At 40.9% G+C, this 22,408-nt stretch overlaps 1 protein-coding gene across 1 annotated transcript in view; it reads right to left on the bottom strand.

Moving 5' to 3' along the window:
• Positions 1–9,942: 9,942 nt before the first annotated feature.
• ano1a (anoctamin 1, calcium activated chloride channel a) overlaps positions 9,943–22,408 on the bottom strand; it is a 56,499-nt gene continuing 44,033 nt past the window's right edge. Inside the window, exons 21-26 of the mRNA XM_061815557.1 lie at positions 20,308–20,450; positions 19,587–19,739; positions 15,773–15,825; positions 15,467–15,651; positions 15,240–15,345; positions 9,943–12,773 (exon numbers count right to left, since the gene is read on the bottom strand). Coding sequence (XP_061671541.1) covers positions 12,531–12,773; positions 15,240–15,345; positions 15,467–15,651; positions 15,773–15,825; positions 19,587–19,739; positions 20,308–20,450 — 883 coding nt within the window. The 3' untranslated portion in view covers positions 9,943–12,530. The remainder of the gene's footprint in view (positions 12,774–15,239; positions 15,346–15,466; positions 15,652–15,772; positions 15,826–19,586; positions 19,740–20,307; positions 20,451–22,408) is intronic.

Consider the following 22,408-nt stretch of genomic DNA (forward strand, 5'->3'; position numbering starts at 1 on the left):
AGAGCAGGGGTCACCAACATGGTGCTGGGCTGACAGAAGGATCTCTGGATTGGGCTGCTTGGACAATATCAAGGGCTGGTCCTCTCAAACTCTCCATTAATCTACGCCTTCACACTCTTCCACCATGAGCCGTGCTTGACCTAACCAGTGTTGAAATGGTTCCTCTCCAGGTGGAGTGGGCAGCAATCCAGAAAAAGTTCGTAATCTGCGGTAGCTTCCATTATCGCTAAAAGGTTTGGTCTTGCTGAGTAATTCACTAACTACTTATAGTAGGGCTGCTGAAGATTTGGTTACATCCTCTGCCGGCGAAGATGATGTAGGTGTCTCATTTCTGTATGTGCCGTTTACTTGCTGTTGTCCAGATAACCTCTGACTTGCTGCATTGGTCTCCAGGCCTTTATCTACTATGACTACAGACCACGGTCCACCACCATCAATGGGGTACACATCAAAGGGAACCATTTCTCTCTTCACAGCTTCTTTACATTCACACTAAACCAGGTAGCGGTTCTGCTGCAGGCTGGAGGTTCGCCCTCTGACACGTCCAAGACTCTTCACTGTTTCCATTGTCTCTTGGATAGCATCAGTATTTACTTCATGCATGACCACCAAGAGAGCATGAGCCAGATCTAATGACTCCTGTTGGCACCACCCTCTTAATTCTTTTACCAACTCAGTCTGTGTATCCGTTTTAGAACGAAAGTTATTAAAATTTACCACCACAAAATTTAACAAAATAAATGCATAGATAAATTTCACTAGAATCCCAGCGGTGCCTCCAATTTATGTAGCACCTCTCCAGTATAAAATACTTCGACGAGGTAGCCACCTGAGTTCTTTTCTTACTCCAAAGTACGAAACTAATAAATTAACTCAATGTTAATTACTCTAAATGTCTATTACAATTTTACCCTTTACTTTTGCATTTAATTCTACAGCAAAAGTCTGTGAAATAATATTTCCTCTTATGAGTTAATACTATCCCAATTTAAATAATCAAGCTACCAAATAAACTCACCACTATATTAACTGTCTTGCAGATAGTCAAATAATAAACCTGGTTATGTAACAAAAAGTGTGAATATTTAATAACAAAATAAAGGATGGAAAATTGAGCAAGATAATGCATTTTGAACCAAGCTGCAGTCCTACATTTGACAGATAGATGTTTTAAAAATTTGGTCATTAGCTGTCCTTATTTGACCTGTCAGTCCAGTTGAAATACCTGTTTGAAAGTTTGCATACAACTGACACATCCAGTGAACAGTGTTGTATATATTTAAATTGAAGATAAACTGGCAAGTGATATCCATAAACTGGACTCTGTATTAACCTCACGTGACAGAAAATGTATGTCCAACAAAACATATTGGGCAATCTTAACAGAATCAAAACTTCTCTTGAGTCAACTTTACGAAGTGGCTTTTTATTAATTTATTTTGAGTAATGTGTTGAAGTAGGACACGGAGAGGACTGAGGAGAGGCATAAGGAATACATTGAGATGTGTCGTAGGGCAAAGGTAAAGGTGGCGAAGGCTAAACAAGTGGCATATGACGACATATACTCCAGGCGGGATACGAAAGAAGGAGAAAAGGATCTTTACAAGTTGGCCAGACAGAGGGATAGAGATGGGAAGGATGTGCATCAAGTAAAGGTGATTAAGGATAGCAATCGAAATATGTTGACTGGCGCCAGTAGTGTGCTAAGTAGATGGAAAGAGTACTTTGAGAAGTTAATGAATGAAGAAAATGGGAGAGAAGGTAGAGTAGAAGAGGCCAGCGGGAAGTGGCAATGATTAGTAAGGGAGAAGTTAAAAAGGCACTGAACAAAATGAAAAATGGAAAGACAGCTGGTCCCGATGACATACCAGTGGAGGTATGGAAACAATTTGGTGAGGTGGCTGTGGAGTTTTTGACCAACTTTTTCAATAGAATACTAGTGGGAGAGAAAATGCCAGAAGAATGGAAGTAGTAAGAAGTGTGCTCGGCCCCATTTTTTAAGAACAAAAGCATTGTTCAGAACTGTGGAAACTAATAGGAATAAAGATGATGAGCCACACAAGGAAGTTATGGGAAAGAGTAGTCGAGGCTAGACTCAGGACAGAAGTAAGTATCTGCAAGCAACAGTCTGGTTTCATGCCTAGAAAGAGTACCACAGATCCATTATTTGCCTTGAGGATGCAAGTCGAAAAGTACACAGAAGGTCAGAAGGAGCTGCATTGTGTCTTTGTGAATCTAGAAAAAGCCTATGATAGAGTGTCAACAAAGGAACTGTGGTACTGCATGCGCAAATCTTGTGTGGCAGAGAAATATGTTAGAATAGTACAGGACATAGATGAGGGCAGCAGAACAGCAGTGAGATGTGTCATAGGTGTGTCAGAAGAATTTAAGGTGGAGGTGGGACTGCATCAGGGATCCGCACTGATCCCCTTCCTGTTTGCGGTAGGAATGGATTGGCTGACAGGTGAGGTTAGACTGGAATCCCCTTGGACCATGATGTTCGCAGATGATATTGTGATATGCAGTGAAAGCAGGGAGCAGGCGGAGGAACAATTAGAAAGATGGAGGGACGCACTGGAAAGGAGAGGAATGAAAATTAGCTAAAGTAAAATAGAATATATGTGCGTGAATGCGAGGGTGAGAGGAGGAAGAGTGAAACTCCAGGGAGAAGAGATAGCGAGGGTAGATGACTTCAAATACTTGGGATCAACAATACAGAGCAATAGTGAGTGTGGTAAGGAAGTGAAGAAATGGGTACAAGTGGGATGGAACAGTTAGCAGAAGGTGTCTGAAGTTCTATTTGACAGAAGGGTCTCTGCTCAGATGAAGGGCAAAATTTCTAAAATAGAGGTGAGGCTGGCCATGATTTACGGATTAGAGAGGGTGGCTCTGAAGAAAAAAACAGGAAGCACAACTTGAGGGAGCAGAAATGAAGATGCTGAGGTTCTCGCTTGGTGTGAACAGGTTGGATTGGATTAGAAACAAGCTCATTAGAGGGACAGCCAAAGTTGGATGTTTTGGAGGCAAGGTTAGAGAGAGCAGACTTTGATGGTTTGGACATGTTCAGAGACAAGAGAGTGAGTATATTGGCAGAAGGGTGCTGAGGATGGAGCTGTCAGGCAAATGAGGAAGAGAAAGACAAAAGAAAAGGTGGATGGATGTTGTGAGGGAGAACATGAGGACAGTGGGTGTTGAGAGGAGGATGCACGAGATAGGCTTAGATGGAAAAACATGACACGCTGTGGTGACCCCTAATGGGACAAGCCAAAAGGAAAAGATGAATGTGATTGTGTTGAATGAATGGTGACGTTTCCATAATGCCCATTAAAGGAAGACTGTTGAAAGTAATGGGAATGGGAGCACACATTAAAAGTAAAAAAAAAGATGTGGGTTCAGTGTTTCCTTTAATAGCAGAGTTATCCACAGATTTCACCAAGAAACATCTCTAAATTGGAAAAGTATTATCAAAATTTCTCTCTCGCTCAGATATTCCAATGAACCCGGCTGGAAAACTGACAGCCAATCAGCGTTTGCCACGCCTGCAGTGCTTCGTGTTCTGAACCCGCCATTGCTCATGGATACGTTTTACTGAACAGAGAACGTCCACTATCTGGGATTTTGTGGCCAATTTTTGTGAAAAATAATTCCAAACAAAACAAAAATAGCATAATGTACAATGTTCAAGTCTATGTATTTGAGCCAGAATACACACAGGCGGAACTTGAACTTGTTGGAGAGGGGGCATAACGCTGACGACGAACAATAATCCCATTACATGAACTCCAGAGATTTGTTTGATGGTTTTCGGAGGAGTTGGTTTAAATGTAGAGAATATACAGCAAGGGTTGCCGGACTTTTTTTTACCCCAAGATATACTTTTCAAGATTTGGGGGGTGACTGCCGTAAATAGAAGTCCAACTTGCTATAACGCACCGTTATGTGCGTGCGCTCGACTTGTCAGTCGTGATCGCATTGACCACCCCTGATATACAGTGTATATCTGATACTGATATACAGTGTATAACAGGCATTGATTAATTAATTAAATGTGGTGAATAGCATTCAAAAAACCTTCCCTGAAGAAGATGGTGTTTACGAAAGATATCACAAAGCCATATGTTGTGGGCTAAGTGCAGGTGGGCGTGTATGTTGATGTGTGGGTGAGACTGGGAAGTGTTGTGTGCTAAGAGCCAATAAAGTGAGTGTAACAGCGAGTCGGTGCTCCATGTTATTACTACATCTGCCATTGCGCAAACAAAACAATGTACAATGTACAATGTGCGTTTGAGCAAGAATACACACAAACGGAATTTGGCGTGTTGGAGAGGGGGCGTGACGCTGACAGAGGAGCACAATCACAAAACATGGACCTCGGAGATGTTCCAGAAATGTTTCGAAAGACTGGTGTTCGTGTTCTCTTTGTGACCTATTGCCAAAATAAAAATGGAGCATATCGGAATGAACTTAGATACTAAATAATAGATATAAAGTTGTATGTTTGGACGAAGACGTGTTACATACAATTTACTTATGATCCATGACAGTTTGATGAAAGGACCACATGTACATCCTGTGGAAAATCGCTGAGTACACATTTTTAACTGTCTTGAAATGCAATATGTATGCTATGTGAATGCTCTGTGAATGCTGTGAATGCTATGTGAGCTATATGAGTGCTATGGGCTATTTCCAAAGTTTATCAAAAATGCGAGCTCATTTTCTGATTATGTTGTAGGATGATCTAATAGTTTATATATATCTGGAATGTAAAATCCCCCCCCCGCCCAAAAAAAAAAAAAAATTGGGACTTCCCTAAAGTCATTACAAGTGTGTATATATATATATATATATATATATATATATATATATATGCAGTTATCCTTTTTCTTCGCCACACGAGGGTCGCCGGAGTGCTGGAGCCTATCCCAGCTGTCAACAGGCAGGAGGCACGGTACACCCTACACGGACACGGGTAGAACATGCAAACTCCACACAGGGAGGTCTGGAATTGAACCCGGGTCCTCATAACTGTGAGGCCAATGCTTTACAGCTGCTCCACCGTTCCGCCTCATAAAGTATGTTGTTGTTTATACAGTACTGGCACGAGAGGCTATAACTAAGCGGCTAATAACCAGTAATGATTAGATGCGTGCAAATTTCCCCGGCTGATGAATGAGCCTCAACTGTGACAGCCACAGCTTTTTCCTGTCAGGTTGAGCCCACGGGAGGTTAAAGAAGGATACATTTGGGTGCATTTTCTCAGTTTTTTGCAATTTTGTGCTCAACACGTCAGCATCTTGGCCTAGCTTGAACAAATGGTCTGTAATGCTAAGCACTGGTGACATCTGGGGCGGGGTCAAGGATGTTTCTTCGGGGTCTGGCTGTGAAAGCTGGCACATATCCAGATTTTGTTTGGATTTCAAAAATGTTCTTTTCTTTTTTTTTTTTCAAATAATGTCCAAAATATATGTAATAATAATATTACTTCACATTGGAGGGTTTATTGTACATATGAATTTTGGGGAGAGTTTTCCTTTACAAATAGCACAACTTGATGTAGTTTAACCTACTAATAATTTTTTTCAGAAATTTTTATAGGTTGTAATTCAAATACTTGTTGGATCAGAGAAGATCATAGTCACCATTAATGATGTCGCTTAATTTATGGGAATAAGTTGTAGAAGTGCTGAAAAAAATCATGAAAGAGCTTGGCTTTTTAAAGGTTTCTGCCAGGTAGGTTCCCATAAAACTGCACAAGGAGGCCTGTTTTCAAGCTTGTTTGGAAGTTCTCGAGTTTCACAAATAGGGATGCATACCACTTTCTATCAGCACTATTGAGTACTGATTCACATAAAATCAAGCAGTACCATATTTCGGTCCCTCGGCATGTTCTGACTGTGCGGACAGTGGGAGTGGAAGAGTTGGCCAGTTTCCATGGTGCACTAATGTCTTGAACCCGTCAATGCCGCGCGAGCATAATGACGTCACTCACAAGTATCGTCTGAACATTGTGTGAATTATGGTGGAAATGTGGAAGGAGGCATACTGTTTGAAAAGGTCCAGAAAATACACTGTGACACAGTAAAACTCTTTGTTCCTCCATTCTGGTTGACATAAAAGTGAGCAGGACAGAAAATAAAATTGTCCTCACAGTTCTGAGGACCCGGGTTCAATCCCAGCCATCCCCATGTGGAGTTTCCATGTTCTCACTGTGCCTGCGTGGGTTTTCTCCGGGAACTCCGGTTTCCTCCCACATCCCAAAAACACTAATTGGACACGCTAAATTGCTTCTAGGTGGGATTGTGAGTGTGGCCGTTTGTCTCTATGTGCCCTATAATTGGATGGCAACCAGTTCAAGGTGTACGCTGCCTCCTGCCCGTTGACAGCTAGGATAGGCTCCGGCACTCCCCACGACCCTTGTGAGGATAAGCAGCTAAGAAAATGGATGGATGGAAATGTAAGATGTCCGCGACCCAGTCACAAAGCGGTGTTGTTGCATCTAGGACAGCTTGCTAGCTGGTCCAAGTGAGAATGCTTTGTGGTGCACACCAGAAAATTGACAAGCCACAGAGCACAGAAGGGAACCACACAAGAATCCCACACATGTGAGCTCCTCCGGCAAAGCTAGCAAATGGCAAGTGGCAATGGAGTAAGGGCCATAAAGCTGAAGGCTGTTTAAAGTGCCTCAAAACATAAACCTTTGTTGTGTTTCTAAATACATTAAAGGTCAATTGTCATCCCTATAAACATTCTCAAATAGATATTGTTGTGAAAAATACATATAACATTATTCACTTCAATGTCTATACAAAAAAATAAATATGAACAGAGAGCGCGTCATACAAAGTTGCGTAAGTCTCATTTGACATCTAAGTGGTCCCCATATTGGCTGCATCTTCTGTCCGTGACGTCACACTGGGACATTCGCCATTGAAAACACGCTGTGCCAGCTACTATAGGAGACGAACACGCACCTTCTGACACGGGGCAATATTACCCTATCGTTTCAACCCATATTTAGATGATATGCAGATCACGGCCAAACCACCTCCCCGGCCGATCCACCTCTGCAAGGCGGTGATAAATGTCAATGTCGCCCACGAGCGACGACGATGCCACAGCCAAACTGCCTCCCCGTCCGACATTATGAAGACCCACCCCGGCCGAAGCCGTGTTGACAAGGCTGGTGGCAATCAGTCCTTCAGCAGCTGCTGCACGGAAGGCTTCCGATGCACACTTCGACATATTTAGCCCCCCTGATTTACGGATTATGTCCCCCCTCAACTACTGTTTTTTTTAGTAGCTGTATACACACCTACGTATCATTTGGAACCCACGAACCTCTCACCCTTTGCACCTGTGCAATCCATTTTTCACGGCGTACTGGGTCTTTTGGAAAAGTAGGAAGAGCGAATCCATCCTCTCGAGTGTTCGAGCAATATCCAGCAATACAACGAGCCGGAATTTTGGCTAACACGAAGGAACAAAGAGCTCCCTTCCAGCAGGTAAAACTAAACAGACGAGACCGCTTGAGTGTGCTACTTCCCTGTACGTCAATTCCTGCTTCTTCTCGAAAACAAATCCCTCGAGAGGAATTTCATGGCGGGTCTTACAAAAAGCCATAGCCGTCAAAATCATGTTTTGTGATGAAAAAACGGATGGGTCTATGCTGTTTTTTCATTAATAACATACTAAAAATCATCCATTACATGAAAGTGGCACTTTAAATATACTGAAAACAATATTGTACTGAAATGTTGAAATATTGTTTGAGACACTCATTCACCTTCTACATTTTTATAATTTTGTGGGTGGGACTAAAAACTATTCCTCTGCTGTCAATAGGCTTGGCCGCATACTTTCTCCACTATAAAAATATCCATCCCTCCAATTTCTGAGACGGATATCCTCACGAGGGTCACGGGAGTGCTGGAGCCAATCCCAGCTGCCATCAGGCAGGAGGCGGGTTACAACCTGAACTGGTTGCCAGCCAGCCACATGAAGACAGACAACAGTCACACTCACAATCACACCTAGGGCCAATTTAGAGTGTCCAATTCATGCATGTTTTGGGGATGTGGGAGGAAATTGGAGTGCTTGGAGGCACAGGGGGAACATGCAAACTCCATACAGGCGGGGCTAAGATTGCACCCCAGTCCTCAAAACTGTGAGGCCAACGCTTTACAGCTGTGCCACCGTGCTGCCCTATCGAAATATCAGGTGTCCTTATTACATGCAGTGGTCATTTCGTGGAATTGCCACTTCCTCATTCGTAATGGACCCAGATGTACCAGTATAGCGTGAAGTTATTCATCAAACACTCCAAAAAATCCCAAAGTGGGATTTGTTTTATGTTATTAGAATTTTTTGATTTGCCCCCACATTGCATTGCATAACAAGGCAACACCAAACTGCATAGATTTTGTTCCTTCTGCAGTTCATTACAAATAAATTGGATCGACATTTGATAATATGTAAGAGTTTATTATTCGTATTATTCAGTCATTCATCTTCTGTACCGCTGATCCTCACAAGGGTTGCAGGTGTGCTGGAGCATATTCCAGCTCATACTGGGCAAAATGCAGGATACACCCTGAACTGGTCGCCAGCCAAACCCATGGCACATAGAAACAAACACGTATTCACACCTACGGGCAATTTCGAGATTTCAATTAACCTACCATGCATGTTTTGGGGATGTTGGAGGAAACCTGAGTACCCTGAGAAAACCCACCCAGGCACGAGGAGAATGTGAAGTCCACACAGGCGAGGCTGGGGTTTGAACCCCAGTTCTCAAAACCAACTAGATGTGCTAACCAGTTGTCCATCATGCTGCTTGTTCAAATGATTAATTAGTAATTATTATTTGTCAAATGTTGTTTTTTTTTTCCTGCATCCTCTTTTGCTCATGAAAATCTAAACTAACGTTGCATTTTTTAAAAATATTAGTTAAACTGTGAGACTGGAAAAAAATGCTACATTGAAAAGTTTTGATTTTTATTTTTGTTGAAAAAAAATTATCTTACCACATACATATACAAAAGGAAGGAAAATTAGTACCATTGAGTACCGGTTCAGATGTGAAAGGTACTCATCAATCATCCATCCATTCATGCATCCATTTTCTGAGCCACTTATCCTCACAAGGGTCGTGGGAGTGCAGGAGCCAATTCCAGCTGTCATTGGGAAGGTGGCAGTGTACAGCCTAACTGGTTGCCAGCCAATTCCAGGGCACATGGAGACAGACAACAGTCGCACTCACAATCACACCCAAGGGCAATTTAGAGTGTCCAACGCTAATACATGTAGTGTTCAGGCTTACTGAATATACCAAGGCAGAGACTGGTGCTTACATAAAAAATGGGAATGGCAGGGGTTGTAAGAGAGATGTCTGCAGATCCCCCACCTCCCACCCACCCCCAAAAAAGGCAGCTAACAGGGATGTGTTGAAAGGCCAAGTCTTACCTAAGAATGGTGACCTATGACTTTTTCCCAAAAGGCCTGTGGGATGCAGAGCAGTTGAAATAAACCTTCCAAAAAGTATGTAAACTACAAACTGTGAACATATCTGGAAAAAAATGGAATTGGGAGAAGATTAAATCAAATTACATAAACCCATTTGGATGCCACCCTGCGAATATGCACAGGGTGAGCGCCCCTTCAGCCCCCATGTACAATGTTTCTGCACCCTAATTAGCATTTTTTTTACTCAAAAACTGAAACCTTGATAATTAATTTAAAAACTTTTTACAAAATAAATGTGACCTACAACCTGTACAATAATTGAGAAGTAAAATGACACTTTGAGATCTCTATCTATCTATCTATCTATCTATCTATCTATCTATCTATCTATCTATCTATCTATCTATCTATCTATCTATCTATCTCTATCTATCTATCTATCTATCTATATCTATCTATCTATCTATCTATCTATCTATCTATCTATCTAATCGCCGGTGCTGTGAAAAGGTATTGGCCCCCTTCTCAAAGTCTTAAATTTTCGCTGTTTCCCCACTTTAATGTTTAAGATCATCAAATCCATGTAAATATCACACAAATATAACCCAAGCAACTTAAAATGCTTTTTAATTAAGGAAAGAACACTTGTAATTGCCTGGCCCTGAGTAAAAAAAAAAAAAAAAAGCAGTGGCCCCTAAATCTAACAACTGTGTGGGCCATCCTCATTTTGAGGTCACAAACTGATGGCTGAACATGATCCTTCTGGATTTTCTTTTAAAGACCAGAATTCATGGTCCTGAAGTAAAAAGCAGCCCAAGACCATCACACTACCATTTTCATATGTTTGACTCTTGGTAGGACGTTCTTTTTCCAAAATGGAGTGCTGAAGCTTTAGAAAAGGCTTTTGTAAACCTTTCCAGACTGATGGACGCCAATTGCTTCATTTGTCAACTGTTTATGGAATTTCTTTACATCTTGTTATTTTGCTGCAGCTTTTTTAGATCTTTATTCTGACTTGATTTTGTTAGGATAGACCCTGTTTCAGTAATTTCTTCATTGAACAGAACTGCATGTAATCAGACTTGAGTGTGATCAATGAATAAGAACCCAAAACTGTGATTAGGCACAATTAAATCATGATTTAACAAAGGAGCTAATTACTTTTTTACACTGGTTGAGGTAACTTTGAAGATTTTTTTTCCCTTAATTAAATTATTATTTAAAAACAGCATTTTAAATTCACTTTGGTTATATTTGTCTGCAAATTACATTTGTTTGATGATCTTCAATGTTAAAGTGGGGAAACAATGCAAAAAATATGCAAAATTGAGAAGGGGACCAATAGTTTTTCACCACATCGTATCCATCTGTCTGTCTCTCTTGCTCTCTGTCTTTCTGTCTCTCTCTCTCTTTCTCTCATCTACTGGCCTACCTAGATTGCTGTGTAAACCTTTTATAGCACTTGCTAATTTGGGGTTTTGGGTCACTTTGGGCAAAAGGTGGAGACACAAGTGGAGTGTGAATTAATAGCGGGGCAAATATAGACAAACCAACATTAGTACTTTCACACTGATCGACAATTTGGTTTTCAATTAAAATAATGCAGACTAACAAGTGACAACTCACACCAGAATGAAAATAATATGACATATACACAAAGATGGCATGAGCTGAGATCCACACACTGAACATCTGAAATTTGAGGCCACGATATATAATCCACATGACATATTAATATCTTAAACCAGACAATATAATTATTACTGAGAAAAAAATCATATTCAAGAAAAATGTGAGATCTTAACACTGAAATCACATTGAAAAATGAAAATGATTCCTGCAAAAAAGCTGCTTTCATCAAATAGCACAACATTGAATAGCTATTCGCAATTTATTTATCTAGTTACAAGTTTTATAGCACAGGTGAGCTATAAGTTTTGGACATCCAAAAAGTTTTTCATTAAAAATGTTTTTTTTCTTTCTCTGTATAAAAGTTAAGGCTAGTGCTGGGTAATATATTGTGAAGCTCAGTTCGAATTATGTCACAATGTGACAATTTTTGATCTTAGGTAGGAACTGTTATTTTCGATTTGCTTATGACTAGAAACATGAAAAAATACTAATTTTAATTTCTAACGTTGCTTTTTTTGTACCTATTCTCATTGCAACAAAGTGGCAAATTGGAATACTGATTTGCACATGTCGATACAAAGCAACATGATGCGAAAGTAGCCTTTATCTATTATGGGATTACACAAGTGAGACAATCAAAACATTAACAATTCGTAGCTTTCACATATCACCCCCCAAATATAGTTTCCCATCACGTTTTCATTAGGTGACTCTAGGTAGATGTGTTCAAAGTCCAATATATCCCGCTGGAAACGCTCTCCCTGCTCCTTGTAGTATACCTGAGCATATGTTTTAAATTAATCAAGATGAGTGTCAAGGATATGGACTTTGTGGGACGTCCTGCAACCCATCTTTCCGTAATTTGTCACCAGTGTTGTGAGATTTTGTGTTGTGAGGCTTCTGCAGCAGCGCTTGTTGCTCAGAGACAACATGGAGGAGAGGATGTTTGCGGCTAGCTAACCACCTTTTCCAACAAACCACCTTTTCCAACAAAGACAGGCATTTGTGTGTAAAATCACCTGAAGATGAAGCAAGTTATCAAGTGCAATGCATTTCTCATGCTAGAGACCTGCAATCTGACTTAAATCTTACTTTAGGACTTAAAGATGCCTTCATTTGAAGGGACAAAGGTCAGGTTGTTACATTGGCTTCTCTTATTTTGGGATCATTACATTTTCAAATATCTGCAAGGGAAGGTATTTTTTTATTCATGTTTATAATTGTTAAATAAACCTTTGTAATGGAAATCATTTGAGCCTGGTCCATTTTTATATATTTATAAACCTTATTACAATACAAATTGAGTCATACCGAATATCGACATTGGTAACATAATATTGTGATCTGAAATTTAGGCCATACCACCCAGCACTAGTTAAGGCTATCCTGTATTTTTAGAAATGTGTGCTCATTTTTCCCTTACAGCTAATAGTTTAATAGCAGTTTGTGTTTGACGCAGGCCGAGAGCGTGGTTGCTGTGGGCTCTGGCCTGAGGAAGATGGGGAAGTACAACTGTTATGGTTGTGACCATCCCGCAAAGCAAGCCTCTTTCCATGCTCTTCTTTCATGAATAGCTCCACCATGAGGACCTTCTCCTTGTGGATCTGGAGGCTGATGTCCTTTGGTATGTCTGGGATCAGCCAATCCACAAAGTCGCTCATGAGCATCACCACATTCTGCGAAGGTGGAACGGAGTAAATAAGAAAAAATTTGAAATAAGAAAGAGCCCAACTGAAACGCTACCAGCCTAATTATACTGTACATATCCTGTACATGTGCACTGTACAGTGCTGTGTAAAAGTATTTGCCACTTCCTGATTTCTTAATTTTTTTGGAGCAGTGTCGTGGGTTGTTTTTCTGTATGAGTCCATTATTCGTGTTCATATCTTTATTTTCTAGCAGTGATGTTGCTCAATTTTTGCCCGTTTGTTTTTACAGGCCATCATCATCAGTGATAGAAGACACCAGGAAAACCCTCCAAGTACATTTGTGAATGCTAGACCTTCTGTTGCTGTTATCTTCCTGATCTTGAAGCTATTTTAATTCTGCGTCTGAGATCATGCTTTTGAGATCAGTAAGGCGTCTCATGAATGCGTTCACCAGGGGGGTTTGTTTCAAAAATGCCGGTTCTGTACTTTATTTTTTGTAATACAAATATTCTCGTTGGTGAAGTGGTACACATGCTTGATTTTGGTGTGGGCACCGTGGGATCGATTCCTGCATAGTGACGATGTTGATACATGCGACCGGTTCAGGGTGTCAGCACTTATTCGACCTTTAGGAGGATGAACGGCTTGGAAAATGGACAAATCTCAATGTTTTAAAAGTTAAAGTTTTATTGCACAAGTGAAGGCTTGCCTTTGATTTTTATTCAAGGTCAGAGTTTGGGAACAGACGGGGTGACAATTGAAAAATGAGAAAACTACCGAAAGTGTAGGGTACAATGAAGATGGACTACACTACACTAGATGGAACTAAATGATTATCCGTCCATTATCCGAGCCGCTTGTCCTCATGAGGGTTGTGGGAGTTCTGGAACCCATCCCAGCTATCTTTGGGCAACAGGCCTTGTAGACCCTTGAACTGGTCACCAGTCAGTCACAGCGTACATCAAAACGAGCATTCACACTCACAATCACACCTTAGGGAAATTTAGAATCATCAATCAATCCATCTTTAGGGATGTGGGAGAAAATCCACACAGGCACCAGGAGAACATGCAAACTCCACACAGGCGGGGCAGGATTTGAACCCCAGTCCTCAGAACTGTGAGGCTACCAGTTTTTCCACCTTTCCACCACTAAATGGTCATTGATATGGATTTTTTTCAGAATGTATGACCCCCAATATAATGCACAGTTGATGCCACGTGGTGTGTTCTCAGGACAAGGAGGAATTTGAGAAAAAAAAACATTATTTTCCAGATGCGGAGCTATGACCTCGGAAAAATGCAGAGGCCTGACGTGAGAAATTATTAAAAAAAGGCTCCCTGGGCAAATCCTGCAGTGGGTGGGCATATGTTGATATCACGCACTATAGATGCGGTGCTTGGCCAGAAGTGACCTTATTCACAGGTGTGAGCTGAAATGTTTAGTGATACCTTTGTTTTCTTTTGTTCCTAGAGGTGGTGGCATGGATCACAGGGGTCCCCTAAAATGACGGCATGCGATATACATTCAATGCTGGGGACATGAGGTAATAACGGCAGTGATGTCATTTTGTTTTCAAATGCCATCAGATGTGCGGTGATTGGTCACATGTGTTTCAAGAGGTGACTTCATAGGTCATGTGCACTGGTAGCATGCCAGGAGTTGACATTGTAGCTAATTAATCATTTTGACTAGAACCCCATTCCCTTACTCTCTCCTGGAAAAGGGATGGCAGAAAAACAACTACGACAAAAACAGTAATTACTCCGGACCAATTTAGTTAAAAAGAAAATACTTCTTTGTTTGGAAACTTGCTTAACTGCAAGAATTCACAGTATTATGCATGTGAGTGACTTTGTAGAATTAGCCAGAAAATCATCAAATTGGATCTGCAAAATTTCTTTTTTTTTGGCAGTCTGAATACACAAATGCTGAATCACAGGTTGGTTGATCTCCAAGTAGCAAATGAAATGAGGCATCTTAGCTGATTTTTGCCACTCTGCCACATCCAATTTGGCAGTGATGTCAACATGCGATTCTCTGGTCAGTCAATTTTGAAGATGTTGCATTTAACAATTTATAGTTTTTAACCGTCCATCCATCCATTTTCTTTGCCGCTTATCCTCATGAGGTTCGCTGGGAGTGCTGGAGCCTATCCCAACTGTCAACGGCCAGGAGACAGGGGACACCCTGAACTGGTTCCTAGCCAATCGCAGGGCACATAGAGACAAAGCCGCACTCACAATCACACCCAGAGGCAATTTAGAGTGTACAATTAATATTGCATGTTTTTGGGATGTGGGAGGAAAACAAAGTGCCTGGAGAAAACCCGTGCAGGCACGGGAAGAACACACAAACTCCACACAGGCGGGTCTGGGATTGAACCCGGGACCTCAGAACTGTGAGGCCAACGCGTTCCAGTTGATCCACCATGATCCAAATGTGAAATAAATAAAAATAAATATGTATGCTATCGTATGGGGTGTTCCAAACCTGAAAGACAACAACAAAACCAAGGCGAACAGCAAGAATGGCCCAGAACTCCTTGGAGAGATCATATGGTGTGCTGGACCAGGGAGGCTCTCTGTAGTCTTTATACCTGTTATCAGAGACATAAAAAACATCCTAATATCATCTATCTGAACTTCACATCTTGACTCATTATGTCACATGGTTATAAGTATTGTGACTTATTATCTAACTGTGAAACATTACCTTACCTGCATATTTCTACCTTATGGCCTAGGATCATTGGGTTCAAAGGGTCTGTGCCTGGTTGAAAGTCAGTCACGTTGAAGTAAGACAACGAGTGATCGACAAAGCCGTGCATGGTGCCATCAGGACTGTACATGTACTGGTACACAAGCCGTGGGATGAAGTCAGATGTGAAGGCGATGACAAAAGCCTGGGAACCAAAAACTATGTATTACTACTGTCTTCAAAAATGAGGATGAGATGATAATGTCAACATTTTTAGCCTCTAGCTTGATTTGAAAGGACATCTGTTGAAAGACTTGAAGACTCACATTCACAATGACTGCCACCTTGCTCAGGCCCCTTAACAGGTTGTACCAGATACCTACAAGCAAGAAACAAAAACCTTCATAAGGATAACAACACCTGGTGGTTGGGAGGGCTTAAAATGTAATTTTTTTTTTCATTTTGTTTTTTTGCATCCATCCATTCATCTATTTTCATCACCGCTTATCCTCACAAGGGTCACAGGGAGTGCTGGAGCCTATCACAGCTGTCAACGGGCAGGAGGCGGGATACACCCTGAACTGGTTGCCAGCCAATTGCAGGGCATATAGATACAAACAGGCGCACTCACAATCACACCTAGGAGCAATTTAGAGTGTCCAATTAATGTTGCATGTTTTTGGAATGTGGGAGGAAACCGGAGTGCCCAGAGGAAACCCATGCAGGCATGAGGATAACATGCAAACTCCACACAGGCGGGTCCAGGATTCAACCCGGGACCTCAGAACTGTGAGGCCAACGCTTTACCAGCTGATCCACCGTGCCGCCTGTTCTTTACATACTTATAGCATTTCAAACAAAAGGGAAAAATAAAAGACATCTGAAAAGCATTTACTGTAAAAACAATGAAACAAAACACTGCAAGAAAGATCATTCAAAAGTGGAAATGCTCAATCATAAGCATGAGATAAACAGGTTTTAAGTTGAATTTGAAATCATTGACATTTGGGGCTGAACTGCCTTCTGTTGGCAACTTATTTCTTTTGTGTGCAGCATTAAAGCTTCTTCATCATGTTTTCTCTGACCTCTCTGTTCAACTATAAAGATCGTGCATGTGACGTTACCGTTTTTACAGCGACATATTGGGGGTCAAACAAAGCTGCTTGCCAGTGCGGGAGTCGTTGAACCGGAGCAGATTTTTCAAATTGCCCGAGACATGTTGTGCTGTTGGTTGTCACAATAGACAAAACAGTTCTTCAAATAGATCATTGTATAGAATACCAGCTGAAAAGACGAGACAAGATTGATGGATTTCGGCAATTAAACGGGATGGATGGTGCCCAACGAAATACACACGCCTGTGATCATTTCATTTCAGGTAGGAATTATTCTTCTCAATCTCAAATTAACAAGAAGTATTTATAATGATAAATTGACTCATTTGAGTCAGTTTCCTCCTAGATATTTTTTGCTCCTATCGGAACACAGAGTGCACAGCACTTTGCCGGGAAAGTCCACTTTTTGTATGTGTTCGGTTAGACATGTTGATACTGTTTTCGGTCCTATCTGCACAGTTACACTATTTTCAAGCCATGCCCGTCTGAAACAGATCATTATACTGTATAACTCTGTTGTCCAATCGAGTAATCTGCCGCGAACAAGTTTTAATGTTTTTGTCGCAAAATGCAAATATTTACACTACCGAGCAAATTAGAACGGCATATGATAGTCGTGCTTGTGCTAGCACTAAGCTGAACTTGCAGCTCGGAGCCCACCACCAAGAGGCAGGCGCATGATAGCCCCCCGCCCCACCCCCTGAAATTTGAACGGATTTGCGCTTATCTCGCGAATGTTCATTTTGGTCTGAAAAAGTCGGAAATCCGCCGATCGGCGGAAAATTCTCGTCCCTGCATAATTCACCCGAGGGACCTAGATTTGGGTTATGGGGTTTTTTAGGTCAACCTGTTCGTCTATTGCATAAAATTAATAGATTTGGAAATAGCAAGTACACCAATTGCTTACAGCACATGAAAGCCAAGTGTCTAGACTCGCCACTCGCGGCTACAACAAAAAGCACATTAGCATGGCCAGTTACCATAAAATGTAAATAATTTTCAAGCGTTTAGATGACAAAAAAAGCACAAAATGATCTATCCATTTTCTGAGCCGCTTATCTTCTCGAGGGTTTTGCATACGCACAATTTAAGCACAAATAAGAGGCTATGCAAGGTTAGTGACTGAGGCCCAATGTAAGGCTTTCAAATTTAACTGTACCAAAACTCAAGGATGGTGGAAGGAGCGCCATGCCATTGGGCTGCTTTTGCTACCAGTGGTATTGCATTAAGTGATTTTTAAAGAGAATTATGAAAAGGACGTCCTCAAATTCTGATTAAAATCAACAACCAGGTGGTTGAAGTTCATTAAGCACTTTACCACTAACCAACCCCGAAACGTTTTTACCCAATTGAGTCACTCACAACTCACACATTGTATCTAGATTGGAAGTTAATGTCTTATTTTATATCTTGATTTAACGTTAAAAGATAGTTAATATCTTGATATCCAACCCTTTATTAATCCAGGTAAAGCAACTGAGAACTAATTCTCGTTTTCCACACCGACCAGGCTGCCGACAATCTTTGACGCAGGGATTTTTTTTTAAAGATACAAGTATGATTTTTTTAAATTAAAAAATACAAGTTTTTCCAGTTTGTCTTGGCGTTTTTATGCAAGTTCTCTAGCTTCTGATAACAGCTGCTTGACGTGCCTTTTATGGAGCTTTTATTACCCATGTGCTATAGTGTACTGTAATGTCATATGTAACTCGTTCATATGTCACATTGTACTACTAGTAAATGTTTTGGCTTTTATTTTGCTTTGTTTTACTGTGCTGTCTGCAGTCAGGTCGGCATTACCAATCTCTCATGTGGCTAAATAAAGGTTCAGTATATTAAAGGTCAGTGGAAAAACTTTAAAATAATGTTTGAAAGTCTTGGTTTTCAATTAGTTGAGGTGCAAAATGTGAATTTTGACTTGCATATTTTGATGTGAATCCTCTTATTTTGAGTCATGCTATAGCACTGCATACATACAGTCATTGCGGTTCTGTGGATGTGAAACATAAACAAAGATGTGACGCTAATGACAGACATCTGAGAAAACTAATCAGCATAATCCTGGTAAGTCTAAGAATACACTAAGGGACAGGAGGAACTAAATAACACAGAACATAAAGAAACACAAGGGCAAATGGGTGTGATGTATGTTGTGGTATAGAATGTCTCTACATTATAACAAGAGCTGTCATAGGCATGGGCTGGCCACTACCATGAGGGGCTTGGCCAGGCCACTGCTCTGGGTGGGACCACCTCTGACAGCTGTCACACAGCTGTTTCGCATTCGGCACTCTAATTGACTAGGCATTCAGGTTTAGAATTTGTCACTGGCATTTGCCAGTTCGTTGCGCGTGGTTCACAACATTCTGGGGCACTCTGCTACTGTATGTAAATTAGAGCAATCCTTGGTCACAGTGATTCTGTGCCCTTTAGTTTGACCATGTCTTGTCACGTTTCTTAGTTTGCATCATTGTCATCGGACCTCGTTTCATGCTTTTTTGGATCCCGACTAGCCTAGCATTTTTGTGCCTCTGCCTTGTTTTGGACTGCCTTTTGGTATCAACCTGTTTCTGCAATAAAGCCACTTTGAATATTATGTCATTGCCTGAAACTCCTACATTTGGGTCCGCCCCGTGTCGCTGGTCCATGACAAGAGCACCGTTACCTAAAGTATTTACATGGGAGTAAAAATAGGATACGTAGTATTCTTCAGTACAGTTCTACACCACCGCAAACAACAGCCACACAAAAAAACCACCATTGTTCATCTAATACCTCTCTGCTGGTGTCTTTCTGTAGGCAGAATATTTGATTAAGTTCTTGCATTGGATATAATTATTAGATTGTACATGTAGTTCATTATATTGAGGCTGAATTAACCACAACACAATCAGTGTACTCTACCATGTCACCATTCATACCTGCATAGAATTTATGTTTCTTGGATATGTAGAATAATCTGAGAGGCACTTTCATTTGGAATCATTGGCACAAGTATGACTGCCACTTAAAAAAATACACCTACCAATGTTTTTGGCTCTGACTGCAATCGGCCTTCGCAGCTCCGTAACAAACTTTTTGGCATCCAGGCGTATCTCAATGATGTTATTCAGAAGAGCGAAGAGTGGAGCCAGAGGAAATGAGGCCACAAAAAGAGTCACCATTCCAAACTGGATGACTGCAGAAACATGAGACAGAAAAGTTGAAAAAACCTAAAACAATTCATAATTGTAGTTGTTGAAGTCTTGCAAATCGGACGTCATATATCAGATCTGAGAAACTAATGTGATCTTTTGGCAATGTCAACGATATATAAAATGTTACATAATATATAGTGTAGATTAGATGCCCCCATCCTCCCACGCCCATGAAGTCCTTTTTATAGTAAGTTTCTTTCAGCTTGTCCCTTTCGGGGTCGCCACAGCGTGTCATCTCAGATGAACGCATATATATGTTTGGCACAATTTTTATGCCGGATGCCCTTCCTGACGCAACCCTTCTCAGGGAGTGGAGGCCCCAGTGGGATACGAACCCACAACCCCTGGTTTACCAAACCAGTGCTCTAACCACTGAGCTACAGGGCCCCATGAAGTCCTTTTTATGAATTTCTTTAAAATATGACTCCGACTGCCATGTTTTTTTTACCCCCAAAAAAACCCAGCCTGCTCACCCCTGCCACAATTAGTGTAGCATATGTAGCTTGAACACTGCCAAATGGGGATTTTAAGAAAAAAACAAAAACTTACTCATTTCCATGTACTCTGGATTGAGACCCACAAAAGGACCAAGCAAATGGTCTTTCTCGTGTTGTTGCAAGGTTTTGGTCAGCTCATCTTGTTGCTTTTTGTCCAGCTCAGAGTTTTTCTTACGTAGCATTTTTTTCAGCTTGCTACAGAAAAATAAACAACAATGAATGTAGTGTTTCCCTGCTATATTGCTTTTTTTTTTTTTTTTTTTTCGGGAGGGGTGTGTGTGTAGAGGGGCATTTTACATGTGTTTAAAGCATGTGCAAGAGGTTAAACTGGTACAGACAAAAGATTCTTTGTTTTGGTCTCTATATATTCTTGATTTTTTGTGTTTTATTGAATTTCGGTATTTCAATCAAGCATTATTTGACTAACATCTATAAACGCCGTGTCTCCCTTTTTGTTGCAGCTTTTGAGCCATTGTCGTACCAAGACCAACACAATTTATTCATTCAGTTGTGTGCAGAGAGTGGTTACTTGCCACAAATACGGAAAACATCACATCATAACATATTATTCCTGTTCCAAAGTTAAATCACCCAAGCAATCAAAATAACTTCAGACCGGTTCCACTGACATCTATTCTAATGAAAATGTGGTCTAGATACACCACGATTGCTGACCAAGCTGTTGAAGGCGTTGACAATGCAACATTTTTACACTAAAACACCTTGAACAACCCAAATCCCACAAGACTTTTATTTGCTGACTTTTCTTCTGCTTTTAATAAGTCGTAGCCCCATAGTCTAAAAATTAATTGAACAGCCAGACACTTATTTATGCTACCGAATAATCTTATTCTTGCTTTTAAAATTTGTAATAGATAATAACAGCGTGCAAGTTAATGTTGTACAGTGTTCTGTCCGCATCACTTTTTATCAAGTGACAAGGAGGTGTACTGAATACCCTTTACTAGTCATCAGCCAATCGCACCACAGATCTGTCTATTCTACATATTTTCTGTCTCCTGTATATGCTTGTGACCATCCCGTTTGTTTCTGTGTTCAACAGATTTTCCAATTGAGCGAAATATACATTTTGATCTGATGCTAAATGAATGAAAATCACTTGACTTGACCAAGACTTTCTCAGGTTTGAAGGGTGCCTGTTAATATATGATCAAATATTCTCATAGGTAATAGATATAATGAATTATTGTGAATTATTCTTTACTGGTGTGTGTGTGTTTCTTTCGGCTTGTCCCTTTCGGGGTCGCCACAGCATGTCATTTCAGATGAACGCATATATATGTTTGGCACAATTTTTACGCCGGATGCCCTTCCTGACGCAACCCTTCTCAGGGAGTGGAGGCCCCAGTGGGATATGAACTCACAACCCCTGGTTTACCAAACCAGTGGTCTAACCACTGAGCTACTGGGCCTCAATTACTCTTTACTGGTGTTCCGCATAAATATGTTTTTAGTGTAACTGAATAGTCAAAGATGCTGTGGAAGTAACTCTTGAAAGAGGGACCCTACTCAGATAAGAGAAGGGTGACAGGGGAAGCCCCTGGGAGCTCGGAATGGTTGATAGTCACTAGCCAGTCTCCTGCGTTGGCTAAAACTGGGGATATTTGACAGGCTGGTTTACGACTAAGGAATGTGTGCAACTGCTTACATCATCTGAAAGAGAAAAACGTGCCTCCAAGGGGAGGTAAAATCCCATAATCCTTAAAAGATTATACTGATGATACTGCATGGCGAAACAATGTTAAAAAAAAAAAACATTAGGTAAAATGCTGAGACACGATTTTAAACCAACAACTTGAGACAAAACGTGTCATGATATGCTGTGACACAATTAGAATTTGTGCCACTTTAGAGAAGACTTGGTCTGAGCCAATCATGACCAAGAGGTGGGTTACGAACAAGGTCGGTGAGTCCCAAAATGAAGTGTATTTAAACACCTCTTGCTTTAATTGATCATTTTTTGTGTCGTTCTGGCGAATTGCTCTGTTTTGTTGGAGGCCTCAAATAAACAAGTGTTCAGCTCTGCCTCCAAATCCAAGTCTATCAATTGACCACCACCTCCGGAGGAGAACCCTGAGGTGAGAAGGAGGACGGATCAAGGCCTTGGCCAGCACCTGACCACAGCAGTGTTA

This window comes from Syngnathoides biaculeatus, chromosome 3, assembly GCF_019802595.1.
Source record: "Syngnathoides biaculeatus isolate LvHL_M chromosome 3, ASM1980259v1, whole genome shotgun sequence".
Lineage (NCBI taxonomy): Eukaryota > Metazoa > Chordata > Actinopteri > Syngnathiformes > Syngnathidae > Syngnathoides > Syngnathoides biaculeatus.